This window comes from Fukomys damarensis, unplaced genomic scaffold, assembly GCF_012274545.1.
Source record: "Fukomys damarensis isolate Sample0158 unplaced genomic scaffold, DMR_v1.0_HiC HiC_scaffold_16, whole genome shotgun sequence".
In the NCBI taxonomy this organism is placed as follows: Eukaryota; Metazoa; Chordata; class Mammalia; order Rodentia; family Bathyergidae; genus Fukomys; species Fukomys damarensis.
In genome coordinates, this window is record NW_022900928.1 from 105,938,675 (window position 1) to 105,964,543 (window position 25,869).

The window sequence follows — 25,869 nt, forward strand, 5'->3', positions numbered from 1 at the left end:
CCCTGTTAATTCAGTCACAGCCAGGGGCAGCCCTCATTAGAACCTATACTGTGCTGTTCAGACTTTGAGCTAAATGAACCTCCTTTCTCTATGAAGCTAGACTGCCTCAAATATTTAATTGTGGTAGCAGAAAAGGAACTAATGCAGAGATTTCTCGGATGAGGGGCAAAGGCCTATTTCTTGACCACAGTGATACTGAACAAACACATTTTATTTTATAACAGTTCTTTAGTGTATGTTTTGGTTTTTTACACATTTAGGAATCTTTTATTTACTTCATAATAAAAGGTTAGACTAACAAATAAAAAATCATAGTACAATTTTCCTTACCAAAATTTTTGAATATTATGCACACTCATGATATATAAACCTGCCAATGTCTTGTACTGAATGTGTTCTTTTGTACAGGAGCTGCCCATAGTTAGCTCAAACCAGTCTGTTTCTACCATGTGGCATTTATCTTCCAGCATCGGGTAAACATTGCAAATCCACCAGGACCTCACACCATTTCCAAAAGTTGTTCAAAATTCAGCCCTTAGGGTGCTGCCTTTGTTCCAGCCCTTGGGTTACTGCCTCAAAATTCCTAGGGAGAATTGACCTTCACCCACTGGACATGAACACCTGTTTCCATGAATCATAATTACTTCAGTGATCCAGATACTTGGTATTTTTTTTTCTTTCTAGTATATTGTGTAATATTAGCAAATATTGAGTGAATTAATGTCAACCAAAAATTAGCAAAAAGAAACTTACATAACAACATAAGGATCTAGTAGTTTAGTTGTGGAAGCAGACTACTAGAATGAGTCAATAAAGTGTTTTTATTTTGTTTTGTGTTTGCGACCTTGGTCCAACGTGTGGAAAGGTATAAGGCTCTCCAGCCAGAAGGAGGGACCAAACTTAATGAATAGCCTTGGGGATGCAAGATTTACTTTTGATGCCAGTGTACGGACGTAACATGGTAGAAACAGTATGGTTTGAGATATTCATGTGTATCAGCTCTACGAACAGAACTTATTTAGTAAAAGTTACTGTCAAAGTTTTATAAAGTCTATGTGCCTAATATTAAAAATTTTTGGTTAGGTAAATCCTGTTATATCTTTCTTTGTTAGTTTAACCTTTTATTATAAAATGAAACTAAGATACAGAAATTCACATAAAATAAATTCATGGATCAAGGATATATGTAACTATGTAATATTTAATATTAGTAGAAAATTTACAGGTCATCTGAAGAGGAGATGGATTTTTAAGATCAGTGTGGAGCTATATGTGAATGTTTAGTCTGTATGCTGGAGAATATTAGAATAAGTATTTGAATGCTGCAGAATGGGTTCTCTTAATGAAACCAATTGATCTGAGAGGACCGAACATAAGCCCTATGGACAGTGCTTTGATGAAAACTATCATAACTGAGTTGACAGTGAAGTTATGAAAACCAGGCATGGAAGACAAAGAATGACTGCTGGTGTCTAATTTTTCTTAAAGTTTGATTCATTATGACTTACAGTTGTTAGAAACTTTTTCATATTTAAAAAATTTTAAAGTTTTCTTTAACATCTGTCTTCTCAAACTTCAAATAGTGGCAAGATAGAAGCCTATGTCCATTTTCACTCTCTAGAGGCAGATACTGTATCTCCTTCCACAATTTCCTATTCAAGAATATTACATACAATTTATAAACATTTTATTCATGTATACTGTTACTCTAGTTTTCATAAGTGAAAAATGCTTTGTAGTTCTCTATTGATGTTCATTGGAAGTGTTCAATTTTTCACTATTATAATAGCATAAGAAAATAGTCTCATTTACTATTGTTATAATTTTTATCAACTTATTTTGTTGATACATGTTTACTGCTTTCTATTTTCTTTTACATGTTCAGGGTTTGCTTTATTTCTCTCCTGTTAATAATTTATTCTTTTGGTGGTTCCTTTGTAATTATATTTACTATACTCAAACCTCTATTTCTTAGTTTATTAGCTTTAAAGTATAACTATTGATACCTGCTCTACAAAGTAAAGAAATTAGTAGTAGTCTTATCTACTAAATCACCTCTTTCTGACTTCTGATTTTCATTAGTTACATTATTTTTATATTGTCAGAGTACATAATGCTTACATTTTTATGTAATTATTGTTCCCATAGTGTTTAGACTTAGCTTTATAAGTAAATGGATATATTGTCAGTCTACAGCTTGATCGTTGTCTTAGTCTGTTTTTGATGCCATAACAAGTTATTAAAAGCTGGCCTATTTATAAAAAACAAATTTATTTTTTCACAGTTCTGGAGGCTGGGAAGTTCAAGATCCAAAAAGCCCCACCTTTTAATACCATCATAATAGGGATTATGTTTCAACAAATCAATTTTGCAGGACATCCAGAGCAGAGAAATCAGGTTGAATTTTTCATTTTGACTCAATTCTTGGTTGGCTGCTTTTCATTATTAGTTTTTCAAGATGAGTTAACAAGTATAATATTTCATTCGTGTTTTAAGTGTTTGAAAATGTTGTTATTTTGCCTTTATTCATGTTTCAAGCCAGTGTGAATTTGCCTCAATTTTGGATAACTTTTTTTCACCTCCAATACACAATAATTATGCTTTCTACATACAATAAGCTCTAATATTTTCTCCCCTTATTGTATTTAATTTTAAGGCTTATATGACCTATTAAATTAAATTTGTGTTCTACAGTGTTTGAAAGGTAAAGAAAAGAAAACCATGATAAAATATTGTTAGATAGTATGTGTGTAGTGATCTAAGGTTACCTGTTGCTTCAGTTCAATGTGATTTTTCAAAATAATCTTATTTCTAAATTTGTCCCGTGCACTGCCGTAGGAGTTTGTGCCCTATAGTTTTTGATTTTGCGAGACGGGTCATAACAAGAGATCGATCCTCTGCATAGTAAAATCTCCTGGAGGATTGGTTTCATTTTGATGAGTTAGGGTTTGTCTCTGCTCTTCTGCCTTTCAAATACAAGGTAGGTTGACACTTTCCTCACATCATCTCACCTCCAGAAAATTTCCTCAGGACGGGAACTGCTAGGAGAACAGAGAGCTCCTAGACCCGCCTCTCCTCCATTCAGCAGCTGGCTCCTCACAAAGATTTGCCCACAATTCGAGGCCTCTACTCCTGTCTGTGCATTCACTTTTTATAAGGAAAAGCTTCCTATCTATGCTCCTCAACACCTTCCCTGACTTTGAAGAAAAGATACATCCTTCTAGAGACATAAACATATATCCGGTGGTGGTTTATTCCCACTTTTGCTGTCCCAATTTCATTGAAAAATAGATTATGTCCATTTTTTAATCCAGTTGTGGATGGAATTTTCTCCCCAGTTTCTCAGTTATTCACTTAGACTTTTACGCAGGTAAGGAAAGTAATCACACTCAATCACTTAGTATAAATTCCCAGTAGAGACCCTTAATCTGACCGAGACACAATGGGAGTCCACTTTAAGGAAGATTATTATAGCAGCATAGATAGATCTGACTAGGATGAGGTGACATGCCAAAAACTATCTAGATTAACATAGTCCAGCAAAGCTTTCTACAATGTTGGAATCTGATTTTAATACATTCAAATTTTCAGAGCCGCACACTGCTAATAACCACCGTATTGCATGGTACAGATCTGGACAATGTAAAAACCTGAACATTAAACTGTGGCTAAAGAAGTAGAAATAAGAGAAGACCTTCCAAGAGGTGTTAGAGGAAGAAAACAAACATCAGTATTTTCATAAGAAAGGAGAGTAAAGGAGAATTTAAATAATTCAAAAGCAGTGTGCTCAGGAGAATGAAGAAACCAGTAGTATGGTACCATGAATTTAAAAGGGACATAGTATTAAGGCTATTTTGAAAAATATATATTTTAACAGGTTGTAATCCCAAGTTTAAGGAGATGTACATGTTGAAATGACTAGAAACAATTAAAATTCTCTTAGGAAATTGGGGGTGGGGAAGTCAGAACCACAAAAACAAAATCTTTTTTTTTTTTTTTGACACTTCTTTTGTGAGACAATCTCTTGTGCTCCACACACCTTTTCAGAGACTCCTTGTCCTCCCCCACATGGAGAAACTCTGATAAATGGCATAATAATGATGGTTCAGAGAAATTACTGCTTCACCTACTGAGTGATTAATATGAAATTAGTTACTGCAACATTCAGTGGTGCAGAGAGGATCAGGGAGGAATTTGGTTTTGTTTTAGAAAAAAAAAAAAGATAAAATACTGCTTTGCCTCCACAGAGTACTTTTCTTTTCATCTGAGAATCTCTAAATACACAGCGTGCTTAATTAATAAGAAAACCCCTGAGAAACAGAGGGACAAAATAAGAACCACACATTCCAGTGATCTATTTCTATGATTTTAGAAAATCGAGCTCAGTATTTTCCTCTTCATCTAACACACAAGCATAGCCCCATGCGACAGCCGTGAGATATTCATCTTTCTACTGAATGATTTCTCTCGAAGGCATTCCACTTATGAAGGAGAGGAACCACACAGAATCCCACCCCCTAACTTTATTGATGTCCTTTGCTCTATTTGCAATGGAAATCCATCCCTATCATCATAGTGCAGCAAGCATTCTCTGATAACCGAGTCTGCACCATCCCTGGAAAGATTGTTTTGTTGCAGAATGCATCAGGTTATCTTCTTTATCAGAAATTATTCAAAACAAACATCCGTGAATCTAGGACTAACATGCATTGAAAGAGGACAAGTAAGGCCCCTTCATGGGTGCCCTACTGTGTAATCTTCCTTTCATCTTATTCAAAATCCCTTAGAGATTGAAGCTGCCTTAGCAAAAATATAAATTCTTCTAATTACTTGTACGTGAGGTACATGGTTTGGCCTAGTCAAAGGAGATACATGATAATATATCCTGGCATTCGTTTTCCTCTGTTGTTACTTGAGGAGAGATGCTGGGGTGGTTTTTTTTTAATCCTATGCTTTTTTTATTGTTTGCTTTGTTACTTTTTCTCTCCCCTGTTCGATTTCTTTTCTCTTCCTTTCTACTCAAAAATATTTTTTAAAAAAATGCTGTCCTACCAAAAGAGAAACTACCTTGAAAGATCATGGCTTCTAAAGATTTTTACAAAGGGCTTGATGTTTTTTAAAATAAAACTAGCTGTCATGTACAAAAACAACCATTTTTTCTTTGAAGAGAAGATGCTATGGGGTTTCAGCTTTTGTTTTGTAACTCAGCCAGGCCTTCTCAGTTTGTCCCAGGCACACACAGATCTTACATTTCCAGCCTGCAGTCCTTGGTATCCCCTAATCTCCCCTCCTTTCTTGGACATCTTTCTTTAGCGCTGAGTGAGCATCACCTCACTCTCTCATCTCTGCATCTCACTGCATCTTGTTGCCCAGTGATGCAAGGTTAAACTCTTTCCTAATTAGTGCTGAAGACCCCTCACTATCATAGAGTTGTGCCACTATCCAACCGTACGTCACAGTGACCTTTCCAGTTTATCACCAACTGGGAATTTAGGGAAGCTAATCTTAACACTTCACACATAAAATGTCAAATTCTCCAAATTCTGATAGATTTGGAATCCACCTAAGTATATTTTTCTACTCCAATCTGAGCAATCTATACAGTGGCCCTGATTAGAAGTAGCATTTTGTAATATCACCTCAGGCTTTAGACCCTGGGAGTTCTGCCAATAATGGTGTTTAATTCACTAATATGTGCCAATTCATCTGTGTCAGGAGCCTATTAATTTCTTCATTATTTTATTCTGTCCCTAGCTCCTATATAATGAGACACAATGATCCCCATTTGTGTAACCAAAAAACTTAGACTATCTTATAAATTACCCCTGATCCCGTTGCTTTTTAGACACCTTGTTCTGTATTTCTTTTCCATATTTAAATAAATCTTTGCAAACTCTTTGCTTTAGGAGAATGCACTGGAACTCCAGAACACTAAATAATGAAGTAATAGAAAAAATGTAAGATTATGATAGGTCCTTTAACATACATCCCTGTCCCAAGAAAGACTTCCACAATATCAAGCCAGAGATATACTGTTCCCACAAATACCTTCCATTTGTAAGGAAAGATTGTTATCAGCCCAGTATGAGTGAGCAAGAGGTCAAAATATCTATGGCTTCACTATCAAAATAAAGACCCCAGAACAAATAAGGGTCACAGGTGTAAGATTAACCCTCTTATGCTGTCAGGACTTCTACACAGTGTGATCTTCAGTAAGCAAGAAGTAGCAGCTATGTGAATGACAAGAATTAACAGACTCAGGTGAGTATTTCATTGTATTAGCATATAAAACTCACGTTAGTCTGCCACTTCTTCTACATTTTTCAGGATTGGAGCAAAACATCAAGAGCTAAGAGAAAAGCAGGCAAGAAGTCTTCTCGATTATGCTACTGCTACAATTGGATCAGTGCATGACATGGATGATGATGAAATGGACCCCAATTATGCCAGAGTGAACCACTTTCGGGAACCATGTGCATCAGCAAATGTCTTTAGATCTCCATCTCCTCCTCGGACTGGACCATTTGGTTACCCTAGAGACGACCGTCCACTGTCTCCAGAGAGGGATCACTTAGAAGGTCTCTATGCCAAAGTCAACAAGCCATATAATCCACCAGCTCCAGTTGACAGGTAATAAAACTTAGTGAAAGATGAATGTAGTTTTTATTCAGTAAGTTTCAAGTCATCTCTACTGCTGAAGCAGATAAAAATATATTTTTCAATCTATTAAAGCTGAAATGACATGGTGCCCTAGACAAGAGTGCTACTTTGACCTACCTGTAAGGTATCAGCCATCAAAAATAAAACAATAGCCAGTTATAAGGTGGCATGAATGAATGGTAGTAGTAAAGTTCATGGTGCAACAGGGAACAATTTTTGCAGGAATACTGACAGAGAATGAATGATGAAAACAAGGAATATTGTCCTTTCTCCTAAGAGCCATATTGTAAAAGGCTTTTTAAGAAGATGGCATGACACTTAGAGGTGAGGAGTCAGAGAAGAAAAAATGATGACTTCCAAGTAGGTGTAATTGAAGTGCAGTTATAGGTTGCTATAGAGATACGGGGCAGTTTGAAAAGTAAAATTGGGATTTGATGCTTAAAAACAATATGACCCTATATAGGTATTCCTGGATGATCAGAAGTAGAAAAGGAGACCATCTTGGGAATGGGAGTTTGATGGAATAAAGAAAGATAGAAAGTGACAAGGCCACAGATCTTTAGGTTAGACAACTAAGGAAAGACATAATAGGACCATCTGAAGACACTTGAAGTAGGTAGGAAACAAGATCATTCCAACCCCACCTCCTGCCAAAAGTAAAATGCTTGTGTCTTGAAAGAATGACCTGAAAGAGTTTTGGTCACTATGCATTGTTAGGTGAACCCTGGAATTTACATGCAAGGAGTTGATTGACCTTGCTGCAATCTGATTGCTGCTTGAAGTCTGGAGGGAGAGGTGACAGGACATGTGGCTTGTGCAAGGAGCTCTCATTCTAGATGAAAAAGAGACATATTTTCCAGATTTCTTAGGGATCTAAAAGCCACCATTTCCTATTAGTAACCAGCTTTTGTGTGATAGTATGATATATTGCATATGTTTACCGTTTACATTTCCCCAGCTGGATGATATTATGCACTTTCAATTAGGTTGGAGAGAGGAAGGGAAATCATGGCATTTTTATGCAGACTGTAAAGTGTAGCTTCACAAGACTGATTACCTTTCAGAGCCTTTCCAATAACCAAGTGAGAAGGAAGGAGCAATTTTTAATCCTTACTGTCAAGCTTCCCGGTTGATGATATTAAAGAAAGATGGTCAAGTTTTTCTTTGGGACAAAATGAAAATATAAATTCCTATGACTGTGTGATACAGCCATAATAACTAAACTGCTAATTCCAAGGATTGATTGGGACTTGGCCTTTTTTCTCCCCAGCCTTTATATAAGGTTGGATTTTATCACATAAATAATAACACTATGCTTGAGTCTATTCTGGCCTAAAGCAGTCAATCTTCCTGTCCCTAAATCAGATAGGTCTTCATAGTAGCCCCCTTTACAAAGATCTGTTGCTAGAATCCCAGCACAGAGTAACTTGGGACGTCCCAAGATAGTATTTCCCACTATTAATTCCATGGAAATAAAAACAAAGCACTCTATAAGAAGGGTTCTCAAGTCAAGTACATATGGAGAATTCTGGGCTAAACCACAGGATCAGTTTTCTTTATTGTGTTCTTCTTATACCCAAAAGACTAATTTTCATTCTACATCTCTAAGAAAATCATACAACAAATCAAAATTTACCACACCCCCAATTTTTATCTTAAAGCTTGTTTTTCTCACTGGATCTTAATTATTCTTTGAGGCATTATATAACAAGCTGTTCTGTGCTAATTTTCACAGGTAGATTTGACCAGGAAAGGAATTTCTAAGGATAATCTTAACTGCAACTACTATAAAATACTATTAGAAAAAAAATGTTATTTACTGCCCAGTCCAGACATCTATATGAATAATAGGTTCTTACTCTGGGCACCAACCCCCTGCCCCCATTGTGTTAATCAGTAATTTAAAGCTGCTTTCAGCGGAGTTTTATAGACTATTTTTATATTTTTGGATAGCTGCAAAGGGTGTCTCTTTATACCCAGAATTATCTTAATTCTCTCTGTTCCTTGTTCTTAAAGTCAGAAAGCCAACAATTTTTGTCTTGGCACCTGGTAAGCATTTGATACTGTTAGCTGCTATAATTGGTACTATTAGGGCCACCTTTTATTAATGAAATTCTGTGTCTAGTAAATCTAGGAAGATTTCCTTTGGTGGTTTTCCCAACCGTGATCATATGCAGGTAAAGGGAGTTGTAAACCTATCTTATATACAGTGGAGGACACCATCATTTAGCCATCCATTTGTTCAGTCTTTCATTCATTCAGTAAGCACATTTGGCACCTATTGTGATCTAGCTACTGTAAAAAGCTCTAGGGAAGATGCAGAGATGATTATTACATGGTCTCAGTGCAGAGAAAGTTGTATTCTGGTCAGAAAGGGACAGCACATGTGAAAATGGATAATCGCAATGTAAGTAGAAGAAAACAAGCTTTTGTTTCTTCACAGGTTAGTCAGGAAAGGCCTCCCAAAGAAGGTGATATTGGAACTGGCTCTTGAAAGATTAGTAAGCATTGAGCAGATGCAGTAGGAATATTGTTTACATACAGAGTAATCAGCCGTTCACAATGCCAAAGTGTCTGGAAAGGGCATGCCTGTTAGTTAAACTCAGAAGCACCCAGAATTATTGTACCTGGTTGGGAAGGAAGGTGATAGGAAATGAGACGGAACAGCAGGTGACAGTCAGTCTGTGAATGAGTAGGTTGTGGGTTATGTTGACACTTATTGATTGGTAGCAGCTATCTAGAAGTCTGGGTTAAGAACAGTTCTGAAGTTTTCTGAATAGAGGTATCTTCCCTGGGCTCCAGAAAAAATGACCGGTGTCATGTGTGAAGTGGTTACTAATACATGTTCCAGCCCTGTGAACAATAGGAGCTGTTAAAGTATCATAACTTGGGAAGAGCTGATAGATTTGTATTTAGGGAAAATAGCTCTTTTAGCTTGATGAAGCCAAGAAAGATGGTAAGGCTGTGAGACAAACTAGGATAAGATTACAGTAGTAAAAGATGACAAGGGTCTAAAGTAACAGTGGCATTGGAAACAAAAGAAAACAAGAAGCAGCCAAAAATCTAGTTTAAAACTAACATAAGATGTAGGTAGCATTCAACTGATGCTCTTAAGTGCCCTACAGGTCAATGGGAGGAAGACTCAAAACAGAGTTATGAATAAGAGGGTCATCGGTTGACACAGAACAACTTTGGAAGCTCAGTAGGTGCAGAAAGAGAAGGAGATAAGAGCTTAGCAAATAAGGGGCTAAAGAGAGAGCGGGGTTATAGGATGAAAATGGTTTCACCTTTGAAGTTCTGGGAAAGTATTTCAGAGCTAACAATTCAGAGACTTCCAGAGTAACTTTCTCGTACCATCACTGCAAAAGTAAGCGCCCAGAGAAGCTGAGCAACTCACCCCAAGGATGAAGTTAGAACTATTGTATATCTCTAAATTGTGCAGTGTTCTTTTCCTTACCTCACACTTTCATCTAGACCCGCACAGTCATTTCCTAATTAAAGAAACTAGTAGAGTCCTCAGATAAGAAGGTGGGTATCCTTTTGCTCTCTCAACTTAAACCATGGCTTTTATAAACAGACAAATGGGGTCCACTTCTCTTCCAGATGACTATTGTGTGGATTCAGTAAATAACTTTTCCAAGATGCCATATCTTATCTCTGTGGAAATAATTCAACAAATATTTGCTGTTTAAATTGGGAGTCCAAATGGATACCCACTGTCCTATCTGAATTGTAAAACTCGCAATGTAAGTGATGCTTCCAATATTTTTTTTCTCCATCCCTCTGCCCCAAATAGGATACACAGAGACTGCTTTGGGGACTTCTGGCCTCAACTCCAGGCTTCACAGGGGTGGTTGCCTTGTCTGCTTTGGCTTATCATTATCTCTTCACTTCCTAGGGCAACTGGTTCCCCAGAAGTATTTTTGGCTGAATGGTTTGATGAATCTTATAGTTAAATGGTACCTTCAGTGGTCAACCCTCACATAGCACTCATCAGAGGCAAGTTCTGCACAAAATTCTGTGGGAGATGGCACTTGACCCATGACAGTTTACTCCCAATGACAAAAATATGACAAGAACTCATCAGGCTTTTTTTTTATATATATATATCAGGGATTGAATTTAAGACCTTGCACTTATGAGGTAGGTGCAGTTCCACTGAGCTAAACCCCCCAGCATCAGGCTCATTTTTCACTCTTAAGATCCCTGTAAGTGATACAGAAATGCCCACTTTGTATCTGCCTGAATGCTGTCACTGTACAATATTTACTGTAGATCATGGATCAACCCTACCTGGACACAGAAGGCAAAGCCTCATGAACAGCCAGTGACTGCTCTAACTGCCCTTATTAACAGTCATTTACTGGACTGACATGTGCCACACTCACACTGTGTGCTCAGAGCAGGCCTTAATAAGGACACAGAAAGCATAGCACATAACCTTCAGGTATTCACTGTATAGTCATTTCTTCAATACAAACTACCCTGCTGTTTTAGTCACTTATGTGATAATCCACACCTGTAGGCCTCTTGGTAGTCATTTTGTGAATATAGACAAATCTATTGAGTTTCAGGCTAAGTTAAACATGCTATGCATAACTGGATGCTGTATTTCAAATATGGTCAGAAGTCAATGGGAGTTTTGTGTCTGATCTTAATCTTTTACACTTATTAATATTACCTAAACTTTTACATCAGTTGTTGGTATCAGCTTATCTGCACTTATCAACTAAAACTTCTATTTTTTCCATAGTTATCAAGCCAGATTCTTTTAAATATTTTACAAAAGCCTATACTTGTGCAATTAACTTTTTAAACATAGGATATTCTCTTTATCCAAGTTAAATATTTACTTGTTAGTTTAGCCCATTATTGTACCCAATAAAGATATTTTAAAAGTATTGATTTTGTCCTCCAGTATACAGTATTAGCTGTTCTTACCAGAGTGTACTATTTGCATATTTAATCACTGTGCTCATCTATGTCATTGATAAGATCATTGATCAATGTCAAGTACAATCCCTGCAACTCATTACTTGTGACCTCCATTAATCAGCACTCTTTGGGATCCTCACTTAGCTATTAATCTAGTCTTCTATTATCTACCCTGCATTCTCCAGTTCATCTCTGAACATCATGGAGGCTTTATCAAATGTCTTACTGATGTTGAGATACACCATGTTTGTGAGAATCCCTTGACTTACCATCATGCAACCTTGACAAAAAAGAGAATTGCATGCTCTTAAAGAATCAGGGATAACTTTATTGTTTTCCAGTTATTCATAAATATTGTGTCTGTTGAGACTTTTTCATACAAAGTAAATGTTTCTGTGGTCCTGGATAAGGCTAAGCTCTTAATATCTGTGTATCAAATACTTATTGACCAATATATGGCAACTATGAAATTAAAGTGGCAAATAGCACACAAAATTCTCCTTAAGTGACCTATATTCCCCAGTGTATTTTCACCAGCACTTGTGGGAAACTATTATTGAGAATCTGCTGTATTCTGTAAGTCATACAAAAAAATTTAGAAACAATCCTAGCCCTGAAAAGACTCAGTCTAGTAGCTGAAACTATTTAATAAACAAATAACCACAGCCAAATGTGTTCTATCAGAATACAGGTATATAGAAAATATTTAAAAGTCATGAAATTGAAAATTAATTTAATTTTGAAAACATATAATGTTATAGGTTGGTCTAAGACCTTGATTCAAATGTATTAATTTTTCAAAAGCCCCAGTATCTACACTATACAATGAAGACAAGAGAATAACCTATGTCTTATGGATTGTTTGTGGCCTAAATGAAATTAGCTTACTGCCTGGCTCAATAAATACTAACTAAAACTCTGTAGAAAGGCTTTCGGATTATGTACAGGTGGACTTTATAATGTATTATTGGGCTCTGTATTGAGAAGGTTATTGAACTATATATAACTATTTAAGAAATATTATTGATTTTACCTAGCTTTTGCCCCCTAAAGTCATGCATTTGGGAACCTGTTAGATTTTATCCTTTCCATGGTCACATGGCTAATGATTTATTCCTATCTCTAGCCCTAACTCCTGCCAGTGTATTGTAGTCATCAGAAACAAAAAAAAATAGACATAGAAAAGCAAGTGAGGGGATAAAACTAAAATCAAATCAGATTCTGTTACATCATCTATATCATTTGCATAAATTAAGGGTGCAACACTGAGCTGTATTTAAAGACCATATCTCTTTAGGTATACCTAAGCTGGTCATCAGAACTAAGACTATGTTTCTGCTACCTTATTTAAATGTTTATTTGATTTGGATTTGGGCTTAAAACTGTCTAAATAATGGGATCTCCAAGTTCTATGCTCCCCAGAAGACTTGTCAATAACAACTATGTGGAAAATCAGATCTTATTTGACTGTGAACTCAGCTAACAGAGTTATCTGTTATGGAATTCAGGTCACCCTTGCTCCCGCCATAGGTGGCCTCTTTACATCTTTCTCCTTGCCTTCCTTAATGGTGGGCTTCATCCTTGTATTGCACCATAGCTGTTGCAGCTTTGGACTGTGTGCCTACTCTCTAGGGAGAAAGAAAGCAAAGGGGACAAGAGGCCAATGGAATATTCTAGTCAGGTGCATCCTTTTAAAAAGATTTCCCAGAAAACCCCAACAACTTCTCATTGGCAAAATTGATATTAAAAGATCAGTTCTCCATGCAGGATGCTATTGAGAAATAGCATGTCATCTTGCCAGTAAACAAAGTCAAGGACAAAGGAATTTCAAATGGCTTTTAGGGACTCACTGCATGCAATCCACATGCAGATTACTTCCAGATGACTTCTCTCCTTTTTTTCTTTCACTTCTCTTTAATAATGCAAACATTACAGATTAATGGTACATAGCCATTTTGGTTAAATATGTTCTTATGAACTCCCTGTGGGAAGCTATCTTCATTATGTAGACCATCTTTTATACCTCAGAATATTTCAGTCTGAATAATGTCTAGTATCACTTAACAAAGGTACCTGGGATATATACATTCTTAGTTTCCATGATCACAGAAGAGGTTTGTTTGGGAAAATTCTAAGAGTAATGACAGATATGAAAAATAATGCTAACAGGAAAGCACTGTAATCAGGTGTCAATAGCTGGATATGAACATATCTTGTGCTACTTGGGCAATGTGGAGCAATTGATATTTCTTCTTCTACAAACAGCATTAGTTTCAGAGAGCTAGTATTCCACTAACCAAAGCTTTGTCATATACAGTTCATGCTTATATTGCTGTTTGTCAACAGTCTTTTCCCTAAATTAATTTAGTTTAATAGCGTTTTATCTCTGACTTCTCACTTGTGACTTGTAGAAGCTGTGTACAGGGACTTGGACAGTAAATACAGTAAATTTCTTAGAGATGTGTTTTTTAGTTCCTACAATAGAGCTAATGTACTCTCATTTTTCAGTTTGAGAATCACAGTGATAAATGCTATTTCCATAGAGCTTTATCTCATCAGTTGAACAAAGCAACCAGTTTTTTGTAGAACATATTGCCATCCACTTTAAGTGACTTTTAACCAATAATGAGAAATATCTTAATGAAAGAATGTCTATGACCAGATAAGTGCTAGTAGTAACGGATATACCATTAACTCTACTCTCCTCCATCCCCTCTCCATTTAAAACTTGATATTCTCATTATTTTTTTCCATGTTCTGAGAGCACGACTCTTGGGACTCCGAGAGTTATATCAGACTAATTTGTCAGCTTCCAGGGGTGACAAATGTAGACAACCTTGCCTTTTAGTATGCAGGAACTAGGCAAGAAACGCTGATATTCAGTGACCATCTATTTCCAAGAATATCCCCTATCCTAACCCCTGGTACTAAGTGGATGTGTTGGATGAATGCTTGCCAAGGAGTTACCCTAATTTCTTAAAGCTGTCATTTAAACATTGACTTAAATGTTTATAAAGTGACTTGAATCTTAGCATATATGCCTCTTAATAATTCTATTTGCTTGAGGGAAGTTGGAGGGGATGTATGAAGTATCCTCAGTGATACATAAAACAGCAAGAGTAGAACGGAGTCAGACTTTCCTGCTTTGTAGAAGGATGCAGTTCACAACTTGGAATAATGATGATGATGTGCCATCAAGTGAGGCAGAGATGCTATGGCAGTAGATAAGGAAGGGGAACACTGAATGCACATTAGTATTATTAAAGGAGTCTCCTTAAAGAAGTCTTTTTATTATAACCTAAGGAACAAGTAGAAATAAATCAAGTAGGTAGAAGAGTATGCGCAAAGGTCCAAAGAGAAAGCCTGATACATGTAGATAAACACTAATGCCAGAAGCACTGCAGTGGGGGGTGTGAGTAGGGTCTCCAGTAGCAAGAGGTGAAGGTCAGTGCCCACCATGTTGGTCAGGACCAAATACTCCAAGATAAGGCAGTTGGATAGTTCAAGGACAACAGGGAGCCCATTAAAAAAAGCAAACACACACAGATTTATGCTTTAGAAAGATAAAAAATTCTGTGGGAACTCTCTGATTTTATGAGTGAGAAAATGGAGACATGAAAAAAATTTGATAACACAGGTTGGAAAAGCCAGAATTCAACCCAGACTTAACTCCAAAATCTATGTGCAGGCTTCTAGCTCTGCTAGGATTTTTCGATCTGTAGGTTAGTGGTGGCGAACCCATGGTGCGTGTGTTAATTATTTTACTTTTAAGACAATACATGTTCATGTATGAGTGGTTTTTCCTAAACTAAAACCTCAGTATTCAGATTTAGTTGCAGAGTTGGCACTTTGTGATAAATAGGTGGGTTTGGAGTTGCAGCTGCATCTCTAAAAGATTTGCCATCACTGCTGTAGGTCATAATCTATTAATACATCTTAGCTTCAATTTAGTGGAATCGATGGACATTTTTTAACAAAATAGAATAGAAAATGTAACTTCATAGATTGTAATGTATGTAAGAGTTAGTTCATATTTTTGTCTCAGTTATAAGTGTAAATAAAATGTGCATATGTAGGTATTCAGGGCATATGTACCTGAATACTAGAAAATAATGCAAAATATACATCTCACTGTGGATTTCAAATAAAAGTTAGAAACCACTAAGCATGTACAAAGAACATGCTTGCTCCTAAAACCTGCCTGACATCCTTACCCTATTCATTTATTCTGTAAATCATTAAATGCTTATTATATATTAAGCAACCCATTCTAATCTGTGGGGATGCAAAAATATATCAGAAACCTTGGGCTTTGACCTCCTCTGTAGCAGCTTTGTGTTGATCTACCATAGTACTCTAGGCCTCTTGTGACCTGTGGTTTGCATTAATCTATTAGGCTAGGCTACACACCTTTTGCTTACATAGTCTTCACCAACACTAAGGACAGATTCCAAAGCACCCTCTTTCCAATTTCTTCATTTAATGCAACATGTGATCAAGAATAAGGCATGGGTAGGTCAACTGCTTTCCTGTATTTATCTTTCCAAACAATAAATAATCAGTGGGATGAGAAAGGGCAGTAAAAGATGGTTTTGTTAGCACTCATAAATATCCAACATCTTAAAGAGATGTTTTAATATTTATATGTGGTGGAATACGTATCCCTCTGGAGAGCTGACTGAGGATTGATAAGCACCAAACGAGAAATAGTCCTCTGTGCAGACCTTAAGTCAATCCTGAGCAAGCACTCTGGATCCCCTCAAATGTGCCCATTATTCACACCCTCTCTTCACGATTGCGAAGACTTCTGTGTACAGCCATGAGAGGTAACACTCATCAATGCAGATGCAGTGGGCTTCCTGGGTCAAGGTGGGTAGGAGGCCTGACCTGAGCCATGCTTAACTTTGGAACAAAGCCTGTTGGGATATCCTTATACTTCTCCCTCTGCTGGGTTCTTCATGAAAAATCAAGCCCTGAGGACAATTGTCAGGTCACATGCGTTCACCACAAGGAGCAAAAAACATAGTTTCTCTAAAATCAGATAAAAGACAAGAACAGCTCACAGCCAGAATTACCCTTGATACCCATTAAACCATGATCTAAGCATAGTATGCATGATATTGTGCATAATACTCATATTCATTATTATTTACATAAAAATTTCAGAGCCAGGAAATAGACCACAGGGAAACAAGAAAGGAAGATCTACATATGAGAGAACATTTAGTGGTTGGAGCTTTGTTTCTGAAGCCAATCCTTCTCATTTTGAATCTTGGCTCTACTACTCAGTGTAGTTGTGTGACTTTCAGCAAATTATTTACCTCTTCCCTGGCATGGTTTCCATGTATATAAAATGAGCATAATCATTGTACCTATATCAGAGTGTTGTTACAAGGATTCACCGTGTTTACATATACAAAAGCAAACACTTTCTGGCACTCTCAAAGTTTAAGCTAATATTGTACTAATATCTGAGCTTTCACACCATTTTGCCATTGAGTTTAATATGAGTTCCCTAGCAGAGAATTGAAGTTGGTGGGAGAAGTTCCTTGTACCTTTCATGTAGTGTTCTCTAGTAATTACACCTTGCACAAGTATAGCATAAAATAAAAACCAGGAATACTTTATTACAATGTTTCTGTATATTTCTGTGCTACTTTATTACACATGCAGGTCTGTGTAACCACTTCTGTAATCAAAACAGAACTATTTCCATCACCACAAAGATATCCCTCATGCTACCACTTTATAATCACGTACCCTTCCCGCCACCCCCATCACTAAATATCAGCAATTACTAGGCTGTTTTATATTTCTAGAATTCCATCATTTCTAGAATGCTACATAAATGGAATCATATACTTGGGGAAGTATGTGACCTTCTGAGACTGTCTCTTTTTTACATAGCACAATGCCCTTAAAATCCACCCAAGTTGTGAGTATCAATAGTTCATTCCTTTTTTACTGATGAGTAGTATCCCATGATGTAGATGTACCACAATTTGCTTAAACATGGCCTACTGAGGAGTGTTTTGGTCATTTACAGATTATGGCTATTACAAACAGAACTGTTATAAATAATCGCCTGAATGTTTTTACATGAATATAAGTTTTATATCTTCCACTGTTTGCTATATGGCTTTTATTTCCTTTTCTTGCTTTATTGTGCCAGCTAGAATTTCCAGCACTACATTGAATTGCAACAGTAAAAGAAGAAAAGCTTGCCTTTTTCCTGGTTTTAAGAAATAATATTCAGTCTTTTGCCATTGAGAGTGATGTTAGCTGTACTCTTTTGTAGATGTATTTATTTAGTTGAGGAAGCTCTTCATTTTCTAAGAGTTATCATTAACTGATATGAAGTTTTATTAAGTACATCTTCTACTTCAATTTACATAATCATATAATTTTGTTCTTTGGCCTGTTAATAAGTTGGATTACATTTATTACTTTTCAAATATTGAAACAGCCTTGCATCCCTAAAATAAAGCTCACTTGATTATGATATATAGTTTTTATATATTACTTAATTCTATGCTAATATTTTGATAAGATTTCTTACATCTATACTTATCTGTAGTTTTATTATGTTATAATGTTCTTAATTTTGTTATCAGAATAATACTGGCTTCACTGAGTTGATAAAGATGTAACATTTGTCTTTTAATTAATGTTTGCTTAGTATATCTATATCATCCTTTTCCTTTCAATATTTCTAGAACCTTTTACTTAAAATGTATCTTTTATAAAAAGCATATAGTTAGGTTTTGTTTTTATATCAGGAGTATCTATATTTTAATTGTAGAAATTTTTGTCTGTTTACATTTAATGAAATTGCAGATATAATTTGTTCTAAATCTACTATCATACTCTGTATTTTCTGCTTATCCTTTTTATTTTTTTCTTCTTTTAAGAATTATAAACCAAGAATTTTATGTGATTCAATTTTTATCTTAGTTTTTTTTTGTACATTCTTTTTTTTTCTTTTTATTGAGGTTATTGGTACAATCTAGGTATACAATACAATTACATTCATCAATGGGATTCTGTACCTTTACATAATAGGTCTTGATTCTCATTTTTCCCCTTGTCCCTGCCCTCCCTTCACCCCATCCTCTCCTCCCCATTTACAAACACTTTATTTCCATTTTTTCAATTTCTCATATTTTTTTCCTCTCCCTTATTACCTTTCCCCCACCCTTCCCACTTTCCTTACACCTTTAGCCCTTTATTTCCTATTTCACATTATTAATTATCTCATTAGGATCCTGTGTACTATTATAGTTTTTCACACCAAAGAAACTATTCGGTATTTCAGTTAAAGAAATCTCTGTATGAACATTAAAAATAGGGAATCCTAAAATAAAACTAAAAAGGAAAGTAAAAGAGAAGAGGCAATGATGTAACATCAAAATAATCCTTAATTCTGGAGATGAAAATGGTCCCTGAACATATTTAAATTGCTTCTCGCTCTTATAGTTTTATCTTATTCTTTTTTCATTATTTAGAGAATACTTTATTAGTTTTTGTAATCAAACCCACGTAGATATGACCTTACATATTTAGTACGATGTGTTATCCCTGTACACAGGGAAAATAAAAAATAAAAAATAAAAATAAATTAACATTTCTAGACCAATATGGTTGTCCATTTCTGTACAATGCCAAGTCAACACAGTAAATTGGGATGACGTTTTCCAAAGTTGGCAGCACCATTGAAGTTTCCCAAAATTCAATTTATATATGTGTGTGTGTGTGTGTGTGTGTATGTATAAAGACTAATAATAGTATGTTATGCATCGATAGCAGCAACAGCTTTTCCAGGTTCTGCAGTCATCTGAACAAAATTATAGACATTCACCATATTCCATTAAAAAAAACAACAACAACAAAAAAAAGAAAAGAATAATATCCAGAAAACAGCAAAGTTCTGTTGCTGCTGTGGAACCTGGCACCATTTTTTCTATTAGCCTCTTGATCATCATCTGGAAAGAGAACATTCTAGAGTAATATCATTAAATGTAGCTCTGATAAAGCACGGTCCCTACTATGTATCATAAAGCAGGTACTAGATATTTTACATTCATAGAGGTATGATACAGTACTGTCCTACATCAATAATACTAGATTCAGTTTTGGTTTGAAATTTACTTTGTCTGCAAATAAGATTGCTACTCCTGTTTTTGGGCGGGGGCTCCTGTAACATGGAGAATTATTTTCCATCTTTTCACTTTCAGTCTATGGGCTTCTTTTTGCACTAGGTGTGTTTCTTGTATACAACATATTGTTGGATTTTGCTTCTTATTCCATTTTGCCAGTCTATTTCTCTTGATTGGTGAGTTGAGGCCATTGACATTGCTGGTTATAACTGATATGTACTGACTTATTATTGACATGTTATTGGCCTTTTGTTGACTCTTTTTACTTTTTCACCTTCTCCTTTTAATTTCTTGCCTTGCCTATTTGATTTGCTCTGTTGGGCCTCATGGTGTTGTTGCCTTCATTGTCTTTTTCTAGGATCTTGTTTAGAATTGCTTGTAGTGCTGGTTTGGTATTCATGTAGTTTCTCAGGTGTTCTTTGTCGTGGAAGTGTCTTATTTCCCCATCCATTTTGAAAGAGAGTTTTGCTGGATACATCAGTCTAGGTTGGAGGTTGTTCTCTTTTAGTACTTGAAATATCTCATTCCAGGCTCTCCTTGCCCCAAGGGTTTGTGTTGAAAAGTCTGCTGTGATTCTGATGGGCTTTCCTTTGTATGTGATTTGTTTCTTTTCTCTTACTGCTTGTAGTATTTTGTTCTTCTGTTGGGTTTCTGGGATCTTGATTATTATATGTCTAGGTGTAGATTTTTTTTTATTGTAGCTAGTTGGGGTCCTATATGCCTCAGTTATCTGAATGTCAAATTCTTCCCCTCTGTTTGGGAAGTTTTCTGTCATTAATTCTGCAAACAGCTTTTTTAAGTCATTTGTATTTTCTCCTGCTACTTCATGTATTCCTATCAGTCTTATGTTATTCTTCTTTGCATCATCTAGGAGTTGTTGGATCGATTTCTCATGATCTCTTACTGTTTTTAAGAGACCTCTCTTTTCATGGTCACTGACTGCAATCTTATCTTCTATATCTGAGAGCCTATCTTCGCATTCTTTTATTCTGTTGCGTACACTTTCAATAGAGTGTTTAATCTCCTGGATATCTGTTTGAATCTGTTTTATGGATTCCATTTCTTTCCTATGTTGGGCGTTTATTTTTTCCATTTCTTTCTTATGCTGGGCCTTCATGGCTTCTATCATGGTCCTGAGCTCATCTATTTTTTTGTCAGTTTCTGCTCTAGAGTCTCGAATCACGACTTCCATTTTGCTCACTATCTCTATGGTTATCTGGGAAATTATTTCTGTTTTGAATTTTTCTAGAGCCTGATTGATCTGTTTTGTTACTTCCTGTGCTTTGAGTTCAGGGTGTCCTGGTGGTTCACTATCGGCCTTTTCATCCTCATTTGCCCTACTGTTTGCCATTGGTGAACTGGAAGTCTGTCCTTGTGTCTTGCTTAAGTGCTTTCTCATTTTAATTTTTGTTGTCGGACTGTCCTTGGTTTAATCTCTGGATTATCACCCAAATCTTCCTGATATAGTTGCACCCTAGCTTCTGTGTGTCTAACGACCCACAGACATTCTCATCTTCATAACATCAGAGAAAACAACTCATCAAATCAATGCCAATGCTTTACCCCAACTGATACAATCAGCATCACATTAAGATCAAGCACAACTTGGACACTGACCACCTGTGGTAGTCACTAGTCTATCACCCTTAAATCATTTGAATTAAATTGAAATCAAGAAGCAGTCCAGAACATGTCTGCAGTGAACAAACTTTTTAATATAGTATATTTACCATTTAATGGCTCAGACAGAGCGAGGATGCAAGGCCCCTGATCTCAGTTAGCTGATTGCTGAACCCCCTGACTCTGACTGACCTCGGGCTGCAAGGCCCAGATTGAGTTCCCCATCCTTCTGAATGGTTGAACTCCACAACGTTCTATTACAGGTTTCCCACGCCCTTTCTTTAAAGACATTCAAAGTTGGGAACTCAGAAAAATACCCTTCATGACCACCTCTGCCTCTGCAGAGTGAGTCCAAAGATTGGCACAGTCAAGAGGTCTGAGAGTGTGGGCTGGGGGGGGGTTATGGGGGTTCAGGAGCACCCATGCGGCTACCTTCCCAGCACTTGAGCGATGGCTGCTGGGTTGGGAGCAGGCGTGGTTCTCCTTCCCACGGTGGTTCGGGGCCGGCCTACCTCCCGGTGCTTGAGCGATGGCGGCTGGGTCGGGAGCAGGCGTTCTTTTAAAACCTTTAGTATTCAAGAGATGAAACATTCTTGATTTATTGTAGTGAAGGTAAATTATTCCTTTAATAATTTCCTGGACAATTCGTGGAACTTGAGTTAAACTTTCCAGTGTTTTAGATTATGTTTTTATGTATTTTAAACCTAAAAATGTTTGTACTCAACAACATACTATTGTTACTGTTAAATGATAAATGTTCACATATTTTAACATTGATATTTAACATTGATGTTTCTTTCTGAATATTTCTTTAAAATCAAAAATACTTTTTTTTTTCTTAATAACTGCCTATAGCACTTTTTATAATGTGGCAGATTCTTTTAATCTTCATTTGTTTTAAAATATTTTTTAAAATATTTTAAATTCACCTTTATGTTTAAAAATAATTTCTCTGGGTATATAGTTATCAGAGTCTTTTCCCTATTTGTGTGATCTACTTTCTCACTGCTAGGACAAAATACCTGACACTCACAAGTTAAAGCTGGAAAGGTTTGTTTTGGCTCACAGTTTTAGAGGTTTCAGTGCATAGTTAGCTGGCTCTAAGGCAGGGCAGCATGGCAGAGGGGTATCACACAGGAGAAACAGCCCATGGCAAGGCAGTCAGAAGGCCCTTTATATTCCATCCAGGCTATGAGCCTATTGGTTGGTGCCACCAACACCCAGGGTGAGGCTTCCATTATCCACACCCAGAACCATGTTAAACCCATATAGTTATCTACAACCTTAATCCCAGTATCACACATCTAGATCCAGCCACCTCCATAAAGCCCTACCTATGAGTACAGAGGCTTTAGGGGGGGGACATCTAGATACAAGGCAAAACACTATTCTTTTAACATTGTAAAGATATCATTTCATTGTTTTTTTATTTGCAATCTTTGTATCAAAGTTTATTGTCAGACTACTATTACTCCTTTGAAAACAATGCGTGTGATTTTCTTTAAGTATTTTAACATTTTTATCTTGATTTTCAGCAGTTCTATTATGGGATGTGTGTGTGTGTGTGTGTGTGTGTGTGTGTGTGTGTGTGTGTGTGATGTTTAAACCTAATTAGGATTTATAGAGCTTCTTAAATCTGAGGTTTAATGTCCTCCATTAACTTTGGAAAATTGATTATATGTCTTCAAATTCACTCCCCCCACCTCACAGCACTCCTTCCTTTCTGGAAATCTAATGGAACAAATATTTTACAACTTTCTCTCAGCTCTATGATTTCATTTTTTTCTTTATCTTTTAGTCTGATTATTTTGTAATTATCTGTCTTCTAGTTTACTAATCTTGCCTTCTTTTGTGGCCAGTCTTTCATTAAACTGATCTATTGAGCTCTTAATTCTAGTTATTATAATTTTCAGTGTTAAGTGTTTGTTATTTCACCCTGATGTACTAATTCTTCAATGGAATTATCTATTTTATTGTATTTTCTATTTTTTATTTTTTTGGTACCTGGGATCAAACTCAGGACCTTGTGCTTGCCAGGCAAGCACAGCCCTACTGAGCTACTTCTACTGCCCAATCTTATAATCTTTCTTGTTTGACTTTACTAATCTACAATTATTTTACAACCATGTGTAACAACATTGATACCTCAATTAACTATCAAGCTACTGGCATTATTTGATTTTTCTACTTAGTTTTTAGTCGTTTTGTCTTATCTCCTTGTATGAATGATAATTTTGATCAAATGCCTAGGCATAATCCTTGAAAAGATGTAGAAAGAACCTCAAAGTGATACTATCTTTTTCCACAGGGGATTTATTTTTGCATTTTGTCAGGCAGTTGGATTTGGGGCATATTGCCTTAATTCATTTTTGGATCAGGATAGCTAGAAACTGAGTTTCAGCTGTTTTGAGAGTTAGTATCACTCCAAGGATGTAGCCTTTCTGAGATTTTAGCTGGAAACATGGATTCTGTACTGAGCTCTTTCTTCCTTAGCAGGTCTTTAACTCTAATTTCCATATTCTCCACTCCATAAGAACGTCAGAATTTCTGCCCAGACTCCAAGTCATTTAGCCACTGTATTTGGCTCATTTTCTTAGTATTTGATTCTGTGCCACTTAGGAATTAGTAAATGGCTTAGAAGAAAAGTGCCACAGAATATTGGGCTCAGTTCAATATGCTTCCTACCCACTCTTCAGAATCTGTCTTGGCCTCTCAAGACCCGGCTGCCTTGGGAATTCTCCAAAGCCATTAAGCTGTTTAGTTCTTTGTGAGCCTTTTTCAAGGATTTCCAATATTTTTGGTTATTCTCATGGGAGGAAGAGTGTTATTAGCTCTTTTTCCATTACCAAAAATGAAAATCCACCATACTATTTGTATGTTAAATATTAGTAACACAAATATATGATTAACAAATTTGTTATTGGAAGGGTTAACAGAATTAACACCTAAGAAAGGGGCATATATAGGCTCTGGTACATTAGGAGGTATGCATCAATGATTTTACATTTCAACTTACGTATAAACTGGCTTTGAAAAATGTGTTAGAAGATTAGTCACAAGCATTCACTTTTTTGAGTCTTTACAAGCAGGAGTCACTGTCATGCTGTTGAGCTTTGCTCTTGTGAACCCATGTAAGCCACTTCCTCCCACCATGCTTTCATTCACAGACCCTTCTGGCACCCGCACATCTCATAGACCCTACCATGCAAGAGGAAGGATGATCCTGTTCCCTTCTCTTGCAGCCCAGGGCTCTGTATTCTCCCCCAAAGGATGACTAATCTGGTGGTCCTCAATCTCAGCCCTTTCTCCTTTTGTCTACTATGAGTTTTTTGCCACCAGTTCAACTCACTGCAGCATCACTTTAGCTCTTTCTCCTGACACCAAGGCCAGCATTGGTGACAGATGGCAAGGGTCACAGGAACTGACTTAACCAGGCACTTTCATGAGTGGAAACCAAAAAAGACCAAGAAAGAGAAGCAGAGGGACAGAGATGTGAGGAACAGAAGTAAGAGGCATTACAATACCAAACCACTTGGATGTGCTTGATTCCAGTTTAGAGTGTGGAAAACAGCTTTTTATGAGTCTATGTGATTTCCAAGTCTCAAAACTAATTCACTGGAAAACATAAAAAATGTAAAGTGGTAGACTTCAGTAGTAATTTTCAGATCATTTGAGTCTAAATGCATCTTTGAGGATATGCAGTTCATAAATTTCCTTTTGGATTTTTTTTTCTGTGAGAATATTTCTCCAAACTTATCAGATAAATAATGTCCATAATCTGCCCATATGTGTATATCAGGATTTAGAAACAGACCTTATTAAAATTGTAAAGAAATAATAAAAATAATGATCATGATGATGATGACAGTTAATGATAATAGTCATTAAATATTTAACATGTGCCCAGAATTGAGACATTTTACATGTGTTTCATTGGCTACTGACCAGGATTCAACCATCTATTTATTCCTTTAAGGCTATCATCTTTCTTGTGGTGTTCAGTAGCAGAAAGTTTGAAGTATAAATACCAACGCTACAACTTTTGAGATCTCTGGCCTATGCTGTAACGTCCTTGAGCTTCTTTCTTTACCTCTAGGGCAAAGGTGAAACATTGTTCCACAGGATTGTTAGAGGCCTGGATGAGTTGGTTCAGGCAGATAGTAGCTGACTCATATTGAGTGTCCACCAAATTTTAGCCATTTCCCCCTCACTTTTCTACCACTATTGGTTGAGATACCCTTTACTAGATTAGTTAGATGGAGAATATAGAAAGCAGAAATATCTAAAATCACAAGAATGAGGAAGATTACAGAAACCAGTGAAAATGTATTTTGTGCTAGCTGAGCTCCCAGACTAGGGCTCAGGAAACATGATGTTTTAACATTCATTTGAATTCTATAAAATTTAATAAATTCATGAATCCTATTCACTCAACAGATACTTATTGAGATTTGGAAGGAGTCCTTAGTTTCATGGAACTTGAAATCTTCTAGAGGAA

At 36.3% G+C, this 25,869-nt stretch overlaps 1 protein-coding gene across 1 annotated transcript in view; it reads left to right on the forward strand.

Annotated features, from left to right (window-relative positions):
• Pard3b (par-3 family cell polarity regulator beta) overlaps nt 1–25,869 on the forward strand; it is a 1,085,411-nt gene that overhangs the window by 914,296 nt on the left and 145,246 nt on the right. The window contains exon 24 of the mRNA XM_033763978.1: nt 6,328–6,630. Within this exon, the coding sequence (XP_033619869.1) occupies nt 6,328–6,630 (303 nt within the window). The remainder of the gene's footprint in view (nt 1–6,327; nt 6,631–25,869) is intronic.